The sequence below is a fragment of the Siphateles boraxobius genome, unplaced genomic scaffold (assembly GCF_051911475.1).
Source record: "Siphateles boraxobius isolate OS27281-9 unplaced genomic scaffold, OSU_SipBor_1 7, whole genome shotgun sequence".
NCBI lineage: Eukaryota > Metazoa > Chordata > Actinopteri > Cypriniformes > Leuciscidae > Siphateles > Siphateles boraxobius.
Window position 1 is genome coordinate 22,860,129 of NW_027509197.1, and position 16,126 is coordinate 22,876,254.

The window sequence follows — 16,126 nt, forward strand, 5'->3', positions numbered from 1 at the left end:
GCCTAAATGTCCTTTCATCTCTTTGATCTCAAGGCTCTGGACTCTCAGTTCAAGCTATTATTTAGAAGTTAAACAGGTAGGTAGAATGAAAGCCAGTATCCTGGTTGCTTGGTCACATCAACCTATCATTGTATGAAATCACCTTATAATTGTGCTCTGGTAGCTTTGAACCAAAAATTAGTGGGCCAAAAACCATGTGTATCTCTCTCTCTCTTTCTGTGTGTGTGTGTGTGTGTGTGTGTGTGTGTGTGTGTGTGTGTGTGTGTGTGTGTGTGTGTGTGTGTGTGTGTGTGTGTGTGTGTGTGTGTGTGTGTGTGTGTGTGTGTGTGTGTGTGTGTGTGTGTGTGTGTGTGTGTGTGTGTGTGTGTGTGTGTGTGTAAGTGAAATCTATGCTGTATCGCCTCATTAAATCTGCAGTAGTGGAGATAAGTGTGCTTGTGAGCCCCTCGTCTCACTGAAAACTCTTTTATAGTTATCTGCCGTGGCAGTCACTGCTGATAAAGCTGTCTTGATTTCAATTCCCCCCGTTTGCCAGCTCTCTTTTGCAGCCTCTCTGCAGGCGAGCTCGGATAATGGAGTTGACGACTATTTTTGGAGACTGGAGAGCCACCGTGGTTGTCTGCATTAGTGGAGGTTCGGATCTGCATCTCACAGCGGTATTTAGATTGCTCACGATGGAGCTGGAATTGATGTAGAGTCGTATCCCTGTCAGCATTTGCACATAGGTGCATCGTTTTCACCCCTAATTCAAGTGATTACAGTATACATGTGTACAAATGAATATATTCTAGGTAAATACATGCTGAGGTTTTTTTTCTCACCTTCAGACTGTATAACACAATTAGCTTGTACAAATCATCTTTCTTTCCAGTCATTTTCTTTCTGGAGCCAAGATTTTCTTGTTTGCTTGGCTCGGTTCCTAAGACACATTAGATGTAAATCATTTTATCACATCATTGTGAATGTTGCTTCGGGTCCTTGGCTCTGTATTTTAGACGTACATCTGCCATGTCCCTCATCTTTCAGTGGAATATGCTGACAGATGATGTGATTCTGTCCCTGTCTCTGTGATTGGCACCGCTTGGTTTGCCAGACTGTGTGCCTGAGGGCAACCTGGCCTAACCTCTACATTTTTAATAAATCACTCCGTTGACTCGTGTGTTTTGGATCAATGAGCTATGCAGAGAAACCCGGAAGAGCAGAATGGATCACTGTGGAGGAGAACTCTGCGTGAAGCAATTTGTCACTGCCTATGTTAAAAGGTTAAGTTCGAGATGCCCTGTTCTTCTAATGAATATTTTGAATATCTATTTAATGAATAGTTTAATGATTCAAGTTTTCAGATTGATTTTGGCATTTAAATGAATGCTAAAAATGTGTTGTGCTTTTTATGATGCATTCCCTCGTTGAAACATTTGTGCTACTGTGGCTCATTTGCATTGACCTTTATTAAATGATTTATTATTTAGCTGCTGGTGTATGTGTCTTTCTGACTGTTTATCTAATAATCTAATACAATCTTTAATCTTTTACTTTTTAATACTTTAAATGGTGGTATTTAAGTGTAAAAAAATATATGTCTTTTCATTGATAAACAATTAACAGCACTGCCTGTTGTGGAGATGAGAGCTGGGGGAGGTCTTTATCCTTGCTGTGATTAACCTCAGCACTGAGCGGGCCATGAGGATCACTGGGAAGGAAATGCAGAACGATGCTGCTGGTGGCCTAAAGCAATGGTTTAAATACATGCTTTTTACAGTGGTTCAGGGCTCTGGACTGCAAAGTGTGAGTTTTTATTTACACTCAAAAAAATGAAAATTGGTAGTTGTTGGTCCTAAGAATCTAATTATGTTTAAATTAAATAATGCTCTTACGTTTGTGCATTAAAATTAAAACAGTTGTGTTGACAAAATTAGAAAAAGGGATATTTCCCATTTACACAGCTCACTTGTGTTAAATGAATGAAATGCAGTTGTGTTGCTTCTGCAGTACCGCACTTTGGTCAGCAGGTGGAGCTGTATTTGCACATGCGCAGATGGAAAGCACATCCAACGATCCTTCAGCTCACTCAAATTCCCTCATCGCCATTTTGTGCAGTCAAATGCAACATTTCACAATCAACGTTTTGTCTTTGTGGACACAGAGGTGAGGTATTTTACTTTTATGCATTTATATAAGCTAGAAGCTGTCAGTAGATTATCGCGAATATCGTGTTTTGTATGTTAGGCTATTTTAATGAAGTTGCCGCGTTCCTCGTCTGGTTTTCGCATTTAGGCATAACGTTACATTCGTGTGTTTCGATCTTTTATAATATGCATACTTGTTAACTTTGATGTGAATTTCCTCACACAAAGACACAAATAACTTATTAAATTGTTAGTTAATAAGAGTTTCTCCATTTATGTGTTAACAGAGATTGTTGTGTGTACGTTACTGTATAAAGCAAAGCACTTTCACATTTTAGTAATGTTATCAGTTTTAATAACTGTCTCAAATAATGGTGTTGAGCATTTTTATTTAATGTCAAATGTTAACTCTCAAACTTTGGAAGACCCAAATAACAGCTATAAACACATTTGACATGTGAATAAGATGGCATCTGATGTTAGCTAACGTTAAGTAATACAAGCTTGGTGGTTAGGCCTAATCTAAAGTGTAAACTATTTATCATGGATATACAGATTTTTACTGTATAGCATACCACTTATTAATAATTTATAAACCTGTATTAACTAATAATTTATAAATTACTTATATCTGAATTAACAAAACAATAAAAAAAAATTGCATACCACTTATTAGTCATTTATGAATGTAGTCATGTTTTGTAAATGATTAGTTCATCATTAACTAATAACCTTATAAGTGACTTATAACTAATTTAACAAAACATTCATAAAATGTTAGCACAGCACTTATTAATCATATGTGAATATAGACATGTTTTGTAAATTATTAGTTTATCATTAACTAATAACTTTTAAGTCACTTATAACTGAACGTTATTATAAAGTGTCACAGTGTTGTTTATATCATTATTATTCTTCGGTGACTTACATCTTGTTTTTTTTCTCACAGAGTTTTGGAGTTCTAGAGTCCTACATGTGGCTGTGCAGAGATTGTGGCTCGTCTCACACATCAAGATCAAAGCTTTTAAAACACTTCAGGTTGGTACATGGACACTATGGCCGCAGACAAGCATATCCATGCGCATATTCTTACTGTCCATGCACTTTTAAAACCTGGAATGCACTGCGGTCCCACTTATGCAGATCACATGGTAGTGAGCAGCAACCTCAAAAGCAAAATTCTAGCGAAAGTACAAAGATAAATTGTCATGTTTGTGGTGTTACTGACATTCCTTCAGTAAATGATTACTTTCTCCACATAAATAAGCATTTGCGCAGTCATGAGACAGTAAGTTGTATGTTTAAGGACTGCTTGTTTAAATCAAATGTGTATAGCACATTTAATTCACATAAGAGGCGAAAACATTGTCAGTGTTCGTTGACTGATTTTAAGGAAGGAATAGTGAAAACACAAGAAGTAAGAGGAATATCTGATGACACTCTTTCAAACGAAGAAATCAATACATCTACGTTAGAGGAGGATTCCGATTGTATTGATACAGGAGAGGTTCCAGAGAACTTGCCAAAGTTGGTAGAGCTAAAATTTGCTTCCTTGCTGTTGAAGCTTGAGAATCACTATCATGTCCCAGGCACAGCTGTCGATGAGTTGTTGGAGGACTTGCATTATTTACTGAGTGATGCTTCTTTCCCTTTGTCATACAGAATTATTGTAGACACCTTACAAAAGCACAGGATTGACAATGATGAGTTTCTAGTCAAAGACCTTGTTACATCTTTAAGTACAACAAATCCTTTACTCACAGCAATAAAGCATGGTGGTCCACTAGCCTCTGCATTTAAGCGTAAAGAATATTACAGGGAAAATTTTAAAGTTGTAGACTCCGTGGAGTATGTTCTTGAGGCCAAGAGAAACAGAACTTTTCAATATGTTCCAATACTTGAGTCTTTACAGAATCTACTTGGTCAGAATGACCTACTCGACAAAGTGGTTGAAAGTCACAGTTCTCAACAGTTAAGAAGAGATGTCCATCAGTACAGGTCAATTCAGGATGGTCAGTTTTTTAAAGCAAATGATTTCTTCTCAGATGAGTTGAGGATATCTGTGTGCTTATATGTCGATGACTTTGAAATTTGCAACCCTCTCGGGACGTCAAGAAAGAAGCACAAGATATGTGCAATCTACTGGATTTTGGGTAATGTGCCATCCATGTTTCAGTCAACTTTGTCTTCAATTTATCTTGCCGTTTTGTGCAAAACAGAAGACGTGAAGACATACGGATTTGAGAAAATCTTGCGACCTCTTTTGCAAGATCTCCAAACTTTGGAACAGCAAGGTGTGTATGTCCACCAGCTGGGAACATTCCTTAAAGGAACAGTACAATGTGTTGTAGCCGATAATCTTGCTGCACATTCAATGGCTGGCTTCATTGAGAACTTTTCAGGAGAGTACTGTTGTCGATTTTGTACAGCTTCTCATGCAGATTCTCAGACCAATGAAGTGAAGGCAGGTGAATTTACACTAAGGACTGCAGAAGAACACCAAGGACATGTGAAACTTGCAAAGGAGAAAGGTGTGAATGTCATGGCTGTGAAAAAAGCATGTGTTTTCAGTGACAGCCTTAGCTACTTTAATGTTACAACAGGGTATCCTCCTGATTTGGCTCATGATCTTTTTGAAGGCATAGTACCAGTTGAGCTGGCAGAGTGCTTTTCTGTACTTATTTCAAAGAAGATCTTGTCTCTTGATCTGCTCAATGAACTTATCCATAATTTTCCGTACAAGTGGGGTGATAAAACAAATCGACCTCAATTGGTTCCACAGACATTTGCAAGGAGAAAATCTGTTGGTGGCAATGCGCATGAAAATTGGTGTCTGTTAAGACTGCTGCCATTGATTATTGGGCATTTGGTGCCTGCAGATGAACCTGTGTGGCTTATGATTTTAGACTTGAAGGATATTGTGGAACTGGTTGTGTCTTCAGTTCATACAGATGAGACCATTGCATATTTGGAATGCAAGATCTCTGAACACCGTCAGAAGTATCAGGAGCTTTTCCCACTTAAACGACTGCTTCCAAAGCATCACTTTTTGGAGCACTATCCAGAAATGATTCGCTGCTTTGGTCCTTTAGTTTTTCTTTGGACATTACGTTTTGAAGCTAAGCATAGCTACTTCAAACAAGTAGTTCGACACACAAATTGCTTCAAGAACATAACACTAACTTTGGCAAGAAAACACCAATTGATGGTTGGATATAACCTCCACATACCCAGCCCTGAAAAGACCACCTTGCAGGTCAGACGTGTCTCTACCATCACAGTTGAGGTCATGAAAGAGGATGTCGTACAATGCCTTAATTCTAGATATCCTGGCATCACCACTGTCAATGTTGCTCAGAATGTTTCTTATGATGGCATTATGTATCGAAATGGCATGATAATTGCCCATGGGTCTCTTGGTGGACTTCCAGAATTTGCAGAAATTGCTCAAATTTGTATAATCGAAGACAACCTTGCTTTCATTGCCAAAAAAATGTGTTCATGGTATCGAGATCACTTCAGGGCGTTTGAATTGGTACCAACTCTTGAAATTTGCTTAATTACCCACAATGAGTTGAAAGACCCGTACCCTCTTGCAGACTATAAGGTTGGCGGTGTCCGAATGATTACCCTAAAACGACACATACTAATAGATGAGGTGTAATAACCAGCCACTGAAGTCCTGTGTGGACTTGTCTATTTGATGTCTATTTCATTTTATAGTAAACATCTATTTAATGTCAATAGTTTGGATTGGTCTTCTGGTATTGTATTCATATATTCATCCCCTCTCTCTCTCTCTTTCAGATAAGTTTGACAGGATGGGTACCCCAGCCAAACTTCTAGTAATCTTGGGAGAAAATAATTGTGAAAGGTTAAACCTCCCAACTGGTATACCAAACTCGTTGAATGACCTTAAAAGAGAGATCCAGACACAACTGAGAGTACTTGAAGATTTTCGACTTCAATTCAAAGATCCAGACTTTAATGATTTTGTCAACCTCACTTCTACTTCAGACATACAGGATAGAGCTACACTTAAGGTCATTCAGTTGCCTACATCTACAAGTTTTCCAACTACTTCATCTGTGCCAGAAATAAATGAGACCTCTTCAGTATCATCTTGTGACACAGACATAATCTCTTCCTCACAGTCATCTTTACTTTCAACTCCAGAATCTGTGTCCTCAGTTAGAAGTCAGGCATGGCCTGAACGTTTCCCAGTACCACAGTTTAGTTTTGATGCTGAGATTCAACTTCAAAAAGCTCAACTTGCTTATCAGACTGATGGTACTGTCCTGAGCCCCAATGCCAAGCTGAAGTCTGATATTTTGGATGCTTTAGCTTCAGAAATAATAAAGTACAAGGCATACCCTACAAGTGCAGATCTTGATGATGTTGCTGCTGCTTTGGTACAGAAGCACCCGTGCCTCAAAGAAAAAGGCTCTGTGAGCGGCTACTATGGCTGGAAAATAAGTTTGAAATATAAGATGGCAAACTACAGAACTAAATTGAGGAACATAGGATGTTCTGAGTTAAACATCAACTCCCACAAGCGAAAAGGATCCATGGGAAGTCCCAACCAAGTGAAAAAACCTAGAAAAGCCGAGGTTAATTACTGTCCAGATTACCCATACGGTGAAACAAAAGATACCCTTGAAAAGCAAAGGATGACACTACTGTCTGAGGTGACTAAAAGAAACAATGAGCAGGTTATCAAGGTCCTGATGGAGAGAACATTTGCGCTCCGGAGGCATGAGGTGGTAGAAGATATGCCGTTCATCGCTGAATTTAGGAACAGATGGCCAGCACTCTTTACTGAGAGAGAGGTAAGTCTTTATATGTAATGTCAGTTATGATTAGATACTTGAATGGTTTTTATAATTCTAAAATATGAAAATGTTAATTTGTAATTTTTTATGCATCTTTTAGTGAAGGTAAAAAAAAAAATTTGTTCAATGTTTTTTAAACATGTTTATCAGCAGCCAACATGATTTGTTCTTTCAAAATTGTATTAGGTATCTGCAGAATTCAGTAGGATTACAACTATCCCTTTGGTGTCCAAATTTATGGGTCAGCTGGATCATTTCTCAGCCCAGCTCCTTAGAATCTTCAGGAAGAAAGGAGGAACAGCAACACAGAAGATGACAAACATCCTGTCAGTTATGGATCAGGTATGTTCTCTAAATTCATCATAATTTTAAATCGGACAATAATTAATAATAGATCCAAGATGTCCATGTCTTTCTTTCTTCAGTCGAAAAGAAATTAAGGTTTTTGATGAAAACATTCCAGGATTTTTCTCCATATAATGGACTTCATTGGGTACCAAACGGTCCAAGGTCCAAATGACAGTTTCAGTGCAGCTTTAAATGGCTTTAAACAATACCAGACGATGAATAAGGGTCTTATCTAGCGAAACGAGCAGTCATTTAAAAAATAAATAAAAAAGTTTAAGTTTTATAAGCACAAATGCTCTCCTTGCTCTGTTTTGTGATGCGCGTTTGTGACGTAACGTGATACGCAATTACATTGAAAAGGTCACGAACAAACGTCACGAACACGCATTACAGAACAGAGCAAGGTGAGCATTTGTGCTTATAAAACTTAAACTTTTTTATTTATTTTTTAAATGGCCGATGGTTTCGCTAGATAAGACCCTTATTCATCGTCTGGTATCGTTTAAAGCCCTTTGAAGCTGCACTGAAACTGTCATTTGGACCTTGAACCGTTTGGGTCCCATTGAAGTCCATTATATGGAGAAAAATCCTAGAATGTTTTCATCAAAAACCTTAATTTCTTTTCAACTGAAGAAAGAAAGACATGGACATCTTGGATGACATGGGGGTGAGTAAATTATCAGCAAAAGTTTTTTTTAAAGTGAACTAATCCTTTAAGTATCCCTTTAAAGTCTGGTATATACAGTACTGTGCAAAAGTCTTAGGCATGTTAATATTTTCACCCCAAAAAAATGGTTTTAAGCCAGGTATTTAAATCTTTTACTGCAGTGTGTCAGTACAAAATGTCGGTTTACATTTCCAAACATTCTTTTTGCCATTAATTGTAATAATCCAGTGACATCTTTATATGCACAAGGAGTCTGACAATAGCCAATATGATCCACACAGAGATTGGATCTCATCATCATCAAGTCTGTCTATGATTACATGAAGAAACAGAAACACTGAGAAAGATTCAATCCAGAAGATCTGCGTCAACATCTCTAAGACACCTGAAGAAACCTTCCTGCGAAGCTACAGTAATTTTTGTACTGTTTTAAAACATAATGCCATAAATAGATTTTATTTACTTAACTTCTATTAACTACATAAAACCAATACTTGGTGTGACCAGCCTTTGCTTTTGTCCAGGTACACTTGCTCATAGTTTTTCAGTTAGCTTTGCAGGAAGGTTTCTTCAGGTGTCTTGGAGATGTTGACGCAGCTCTTCTGGATTTAATCTTTCTCAGTTTTTCTCTTTCTTCATGTAATCACAAGAATGACAAACTTGACTTGAATGAAAACATCACAGTGGAATAATCTGTATAATGCTACTTAAAATGTTACAGGTACAGTAACAAGTCTAAAAAGCAAAGTGCTAACTAATGCTCATTTCAAATTTTTTCAGAATGACACCATCGAAAAAAAACGGGAATGCATCTTGAAAGCCCTTACGGTTTACATGAACGAAGACCCCACAAACCTTGTGAAGGAGTACTTGGTAAGTTATTTACTTTAAAAAAAAACTATTGTATGTTTCTTTACAACCAACTCCCACTTTCACCCCAGATCTGTTATTAATTATTTCTATTTGTGTTTTACTTTTTTAGGATGTTGAACATGATGAAGCCCAAACTTCAGTGCGCAACACCACCCTAGGCATTTATGTCATCGTACATGAAGGGGCAGATGCTACAGACGCTTATGAAGATGTCGGCATTATCATTGAAGGCGTCCAAATACTCGAAAACCTGAACAATGTGGCTAATGCTTGTTCTGTGATGCTTGGTCTAATTTACACTTTAAACTTGGCTTACCCACAGGACCTGAGGTACACTTTTGAAGTATTTCAAAAGATTTTTATGGAGCTAGATGCACACAAGCTTTCAAACAAGGTCCAGGTCCTGAAAAATAAACTCCTTTCGTAAACGCTGTAACTTGATGTCAGGAGTAACTTGATGTCAGGACCAAGAGCCAGGAAGGCGTAATGGAGTTTGTTTTCTCCATAATGTTGCATACTGTTGCATACAGTACATACATAATACTGTTGTTTTTTTTTTTGTTGTTTTTTTATGCAATTAAAAGGAGGCAAAAGAAGACTGCTATTATTTTTCAAGTATAACACATGTATGTGAATATTTTATAAATCCTTTAATTTAAAGACAACATGCTTTTATTTATTTTTATTTTCTTGTAATAAGCAGATTCTTTACATTTTGAAAAGTAAAGTTAGTCTTTTGATATTACATATTTTGTACAAGTTATTCTTGTTGGAATTTTGGTTGAAAGTTTTCAGAATTGTTATTGAATGGATTCAATAAAAAACTGGAACAGAATGAAAATGGATTATTTATTTTGGATGAATTTAAAAAAATTAATTTTAGGATAATTGTAGTTAATTAACTTTATTGTTTAAAACAAAACCAAGACTGGTAAGTTGATTCAACTAAACAACATTGCATTTACCTTAAGTAATTCACGTACGTTTACCGAAATAAATAATGTTACTTAAATCCAACATAACCCAGTTATGTGCATTCTGTTGACATAAAAAAGTTAAGTTAGTCCAACATATCATTTTTTTGAGTGTAGAAAATTATGTACAAGTTTTACCCCTTTTTACTTGTGCCTTTTACTTTAAAATAGTACATGTTCTTTTCCAACATAAATGGTGGACCAACCATTTTTTTTATATCAGTTTCACATTTAAATGTCTGGGCTTTTTTCTCAATGATTTAATTGTGAACCCGTGCTGACAAAATGAGTCTGAATGAGCAAATGTTCAAAAATTAGCTCTTGCTATTTTCAAATTATCCATTAAAAAGCCCTTTAAATTATATGGGTTTTTTTTATTATTCGGACAAACAATGAATGAGTTACACTTGTTTGAAGTCGATATCAGCAATGTCAGTTTTGAGAAGAAATCAAGTTAAAGTTTTATGAGGGTTCCAAAACAAAATCCTCTTGCATTTTAAATACAGTGGTAACACCAAATTTGGCACACACCATATCTATAGGATAAATATGTTCAACTTTATTGAAAATATTTATATAAAGAATGTTTAACATTGACTGCTTAGCAGAAAAATGAGTTAGCTAACAGTTTGAGAAGTGTGTCATTGGTTAGGTCTACCTTAATTATGCTACAAAATATCAATAATAACAAAAAATAATAAATTGCCAATCTCATGTTAACAAGTTTATGTAAAAACATAAAATAATAATAATAATAAAAAAGTGAAAATTCTATCAAAGAATTTTCATGATTTTTCCTTCATGGAGGTGTGGCCAGATTAATAGTGATCAACACAGCTAGTAGCAAAGTTCATTTTAATACAGTCATGACTGTTTCATATTGTGTCCATGCCCAACCTTTGTTCAAGGTTTGCTACATTAATGTTTACAACCATCTTGTTTACGTGGTGGCACATTATCACTGAAGAAGGTAGTCGTTTATAAGCTGAGCAAAATGTTGCGTCAGTTGCTCTGACAAGATTTGCTGAATTTAAACAGGTCACAATGAATTGTGTTTTCATATTTATTTACTTATTTTTCTGCTTAGTTCAGTTCGATGGTGAAATAAGTGTCAATATTGCAGAGTTCATCAATTATTAATCAATTTCAATGAGTTTGACAGTTGACATATGCAATGTAACATGCCATACTGCAAAATTATATTTGTAGTTATTTTATAATTGTGATCCATGCCCTTTCTGATTGTGTGTACGCATGCGTATCAAAATGACAGTATCCTTCAAACTCCCAGTGCTTCCAATAACTGCGGCCCACACATCCATCACATGACATCACTGATCAACCATCTGGTCATTTTCATGTTATGAATGTATGCTTTTAGCCACAGTAAACACAGGTGCATCATTATTCATTTTGGATGTCTGTATATGAAGTGGCAAACTGGTTAATGCATTGGTTATCACATGGTGTCTCCGTGAAGCATTATTATAGCTTGCTACATGATTGATACTTCATAATACACTCCGGTAAGAAAGACGCTTATCATTATCTATCAAAAGATAAATATCTGCCAGTTAGCAGTTAAATTTTTCATCCAGATCTTCATCCAGTACTTTTCATCCAGATTTAAACACATTGCTTAAGGTTTCTTACACCAAATATCCTAATAATTTAAGACATTTTTTTTCTCTGGCATATAGTATTAAAAAGACATTTTCTTGCTGCTGTACATTTACAACTATCTTCTCCATTTACCTTCTACACTGCAAACTTAAAAGTTTGTTATTTGTTTGAGTCAAGAGTTTAAGGTGTGATGCTTAGATACATTGTAAAAAAAAAAATCTTGCCATCAGCAAATATGGCCAAGTACGTATTTTCCTTTTTAAAAAAGTTGTTTTGTACATTGCTTAATTTGAAGATATCTGTATATTTATGACATACAAAATTAAATTCATCATGATCTCATACAGTAGATCCAGAAAATATCAACTGATCATTTTGAGTGATTTTCCTCTTTTTTAGAATCTATGGCAAACCATGTGACGCACAGCTCGAATGTGAAGCTAGCAACTGGAAACAGTTATCAACAGGAACATGATTCAATGATGTGCTGTAAAGCAGCTCTAAAAAAAAGAAGAAAAAAAGAAAGTGTCATTGTTCAGCTGAAGTCAGTTCGGTGTTGATTCAGTTCCGTTGTTAAATTAGTTCAATTCAGCTGCAGAAAATGCTGATGTCTTCCAGTTCAGTTCAGTCCCAAACTAGGTAACAGTGGCAAGGAACCCAAACTCCATCAGTGAAAGAATGGAGAATAAAAAAAAACCTTGGGTGAAACCAGGCTCAGTCGTGGGGCCAGTTCTAAATGAAGCAACATGGTGTGGTTTAATTCCAGGCTGTATCACAAGTCAGATTGTGGTTTGGGATCATTCAAAATATTTAATTCACTTCCTTTTGCTTGAAGATCGGATTCATCATGCTGGTATGGAGACGAAGCAGGCCATCAGAGTCTGTGCAGAGGACTTGTCTGGTTCTCGTTCTGTGCAGATGGCTGTCGTGTTGATGACGTCTTCACATGGAAGTGTCTAGTTGGCATGCTCTCTACTCTCTACTGACATTCAGGGCTATGTTTTGGTCGTGTCTGTGCTGGTCCACCATCTGATCTGGATATGGACTGGATCTGGAATTCCATGGTAAAAAATTTCAGATATTTTAGTGTTTTTGGAAGCCATTTTTAAGTTAATCTTGCAATTTCTTTTTGGAGTGAACCATTAGTTTAATTTTATTTAATAATAATGTTTTTTTTTTTTTTTTGTCAAATTCACCAAACTTTTGTTATTGAATAGAACAGTGGAGAGTACATTCTAATGAAAGATTTTCAAGAAATTTAGAACAACACGGATCAATGAATGATGCTCAATAAGAACATGCATTAAGGAAGTAAACTGAGTCCTTTTTTTATTTCATGTTGACTTTAGATGTGCTTACATGTGCATTTATTTTAAAGCATCAGTATGTAATAGCTTAAGGATCCCAGCTTTGATCATCAAGCAAAAGTATCATTGCTGTGCCATGAGGCAGATTCATTGGAACCCTTAACTGTTGTTGTTCTAATTAAATGCATAGCTAGGAGTCCAATTAATTAATCTCCCATCCAGAAAAAATGACATTTCATTGTCGCATTCAGGGTGTTTTTGTAGGCAAAACTGAATGCCATACTAATTAAACTGTCATTTCAAGTAAGTTGATGCTTTCGGTTTTTTCTTTCAATATGATGTGTGCTCACCCTGAAGAACATGCAAAGATGCTTCGTTTTTAGACTAGAAACAAGAACGAGGCTTAGACTTTAACTCCGCGGACAGCAGTGTTATGAGGGAATGAGGCAGAGAGCTCGGTTGTGGGATGTTAATTGCCACGATTAGCCACGCACTCCCTGGGTGATCACAGACTACATTTCCCTTCATGCATCTCCCTGGACTGATTACACCATACACCTGCACTGCACTGATTACACACACACCTGAATCTCACTCTCACACACACACACACTTCCACGCAACAAACCGGTGCAAAGTCTTGACTTTCTTGGCTGTCATTACCGAGCGTTTCTTCCTGTGGATTTATTATTACCTTGACCTTGGACTGTGTACCCCGTTTCTGCTTGTTCTCTGCCCGCCCCGCTTTGGATTGTTTACTGGACCTTGCTTCTCACTGCCTACCCCGACCATTGCCTGTTATCTGGTTTGTCTCTGCCTTGTCTCCGTTGCCCTGTTTGCTGTTGTTGATTCCTGCCTGTTTGACAACTCTAATAATAACTGCAAATGGATCCCCTTGTGTCTGCTGCGTCATAACTCTAATGACTTCTCTCTCAGGTGGCCCATTCTGATTGCATGGACATAAATGTTTTGTCATGCCCCCCAGCTCCGACTTTAATCAGGGGGAGAACAACACTGCTATCAGCCTGCATATTTATCTTGGTTTGCAAGAGCAGCTCGAGTTGTTCTAACCAGGACAAACAGAAGTCTCATCAGTTTTTAACACAACATAAATATTTAAATCAGCAACTACCTTGTGGGATGAATAAATGAAACCTGAGTTTGAAATGGATGAATGTTTGATAAAAGTTGTAAAAAATTTCTTTCAACAAGTTTAATTAAAGTTTCAGTTAACTCATACAGTAGATACATAAACTGTTTCCAGAAGAGCTGGCTAAGTTCTATAAATTAGTACAGTTATGGAGGACAGTTTTAAGATTTTCTGGAGATTTTCTGTTTGAATTAATTACTTACAGCACTACTTATAGAGAGTTACAGAGGTCAATAAATGGGTGTTAAACCACAAGTTATGATTGATAGCTAATTTTTTCAATCTAATTCATTTCATTGTTGGCTCCAGTATTTTTTTTTTTTTGGTTCTGGTTCACACATTCTGGCTTTATGCAATTATTTGACTTATTCAGCAGAACACTTTAATGTTTGTTATTAGTTTCCATCCCTCTCCTCAGTGGCAGGCCCAGCAGCGCAGGCATTCGCGTAGAATTGCACATCTCTCCAACAACTGACAGCTCTCACATATGCGCACTACAACTGTCATTCATCCGTGGCCCACTCCAGTAAAATATAATGGGATTACATGCGTCACTGTTTCTAATATACATCCACTCGCATAGTTGCAGTTTTTTCTTGGTTTATTTAAGACCCAAGACTCACAAACAATAAATGCTGCTAATATATATATATATATATATATATATATATATATATATATATATATATATATATATATATATATGTATGTATGTATATATAATAAATGCTAATATATATATAATAAATGGTGATACATATATATATATATATATATATATATATATATATATTTGCTGTCAAATCGATTAATCGATTCTAAAATAAAAGTTTGAGTTTATAATATGCCCACTGTAATAACAATGCCTACAGAACAACCACTGGCATTGCTCCCTCCTAAACTCATTACTTCAGACTTACGTGGCATCCTGAAACTTGCGCTCTGCAAGTGAATGCCGTTTTGTGGTGCCATCTCAAAGAGGCACAAATCTCTTTCTCTGACCTTTTTCTGGTCTGTTCCATGCTGGTGGAATGATCTGCCCAACTCAACCAGAGCTGCTGAGTCCATGGCCATTATCAAGAAATGGCTGGGAAGGGTCATAGCACTTGCATATTGTTGTCCTATTGTTAGTTTAACTGCTTCTATTGTTCTCATTTGTATGTAGCTTTGGATAAAAGCATCTGCTAAATGAATAAATATAAATGTGAATGTAACATGTTTGTATATATATTATTATATTTGTATATATTTCATGTGTGTGTGTGTATATATATACACACACACACACACACCCACCCACCCACACACACACACACACACACCCACCCACCCACCCACACACACACACACACACACACACACACACACACACACAATGCATATATAATGTATACATGTATATAATGTGAAGTGAGCGTAATTCATATTCATTATGTGGCTGTAATGAGATAGTATAATGGATTAAGGCAACCCCTTGAACTTGTGTTGTGATGTTTTCATGACAACTCTTATTTCCAAGTTCTCCTACATCTGAATTTAAATCCACCCTGAGGTATCTAATCAGTCCTGTGCCGCCTCACAGCATGTCCTCAATTATACTTGAGGTGCCAAAGAGGGGACTGTCATTATATCTCTGATTTGCTTTTATCTTGTGCTGATGTTTTATGGATAGGTATTATCATTTTCTCAATGAGTTTGATACACGACTTGTATGATTACATGATATAATTTTTATGTCATGGTGTGGGCAGTCTCAGTATTCTTAGATTGGTTTATTTCCATTTAAACTGCTACTATTGAACCAACCAGTAAACTTTCATCTTGTTTAAGAACAGCAGGGAGTCCTCATAGAGCACTGATTCCCTAAGTTGACCGTATTTGGTGTTAGGGTCAGTGTTTATCCCCCTTAGTGCCATCAGGCCCGTGAAGCACGTATTCATGTGGCTTTCCTATGGGATTGCTTGCTATTGACCACAGTCCTCAGCTAGGTCGATGGATACTAGGAAGATCTCTAGAGATGCCTGAAAAAGCCTTTGAGACAGATATCAAGCTAGTAGACAATGATTATCTTGACAATAACAAGGCTCACTAAATCAGAATTTGTGTGATTTTCTTTAAACAGGTATTAAACTATATTTATTAGATTTCAAGAAGGAAATAGTGGTGCTTGCAAGGCAGCAAAGTAATAAAGTGTTTATAGCTAATGCTTTAGATTTTAGTTAA

General features: G+C 36.5%; 1 protein-coding gene and 1 long non-coding RNA gene across 2 annotated transcripts; both read left to right on the forward strand.

Moving 5' to 3' along the window:
* Positions 1-1,987: 1,987 nt before the first annotated feature.
* LOC143723773 (uncharacterized) lies at positions 1,988-9,681 on the forward strand. Its single transcript, XM_077216551.1, has 6 exons — positions 1,988-2,145; positions 3,079-3,167; positions 5,937-6,958; positions 7,148-7,303; positions 8,757-8,849; positions 8,959-9,681. Exons 3-6 carry the CDS (start codon positions 5,951-5,953, stop codon positions 9,274-9,276), a joined length of 1,575 nt encoding a protein of 524 aa, XP_077072666.1. The 5' UTR covers positions 1,988-2,145; positions 3,079-3,167; positions 5,937-5,950; the 3' UTR covers positions 9,277-9,681.
* A 2,449-nt stretch (positions 9,682-12,130) lies between these two features.
* On the forward strand, positions 12,131-12,999 carry LOC143723179 (uncharacterized). Its single transcript, XR_013197062.1, has 3 exons — positions 12,131-12,195; positions 12,282-12,510; positions 12,855-12,999. It is a non-coding gene; the product is annotated as an uncharacterized LOC143723179 (long non-coding RNA).
* Positions 13,000-16,126: the final 3,127 nt, after the last annotated feature.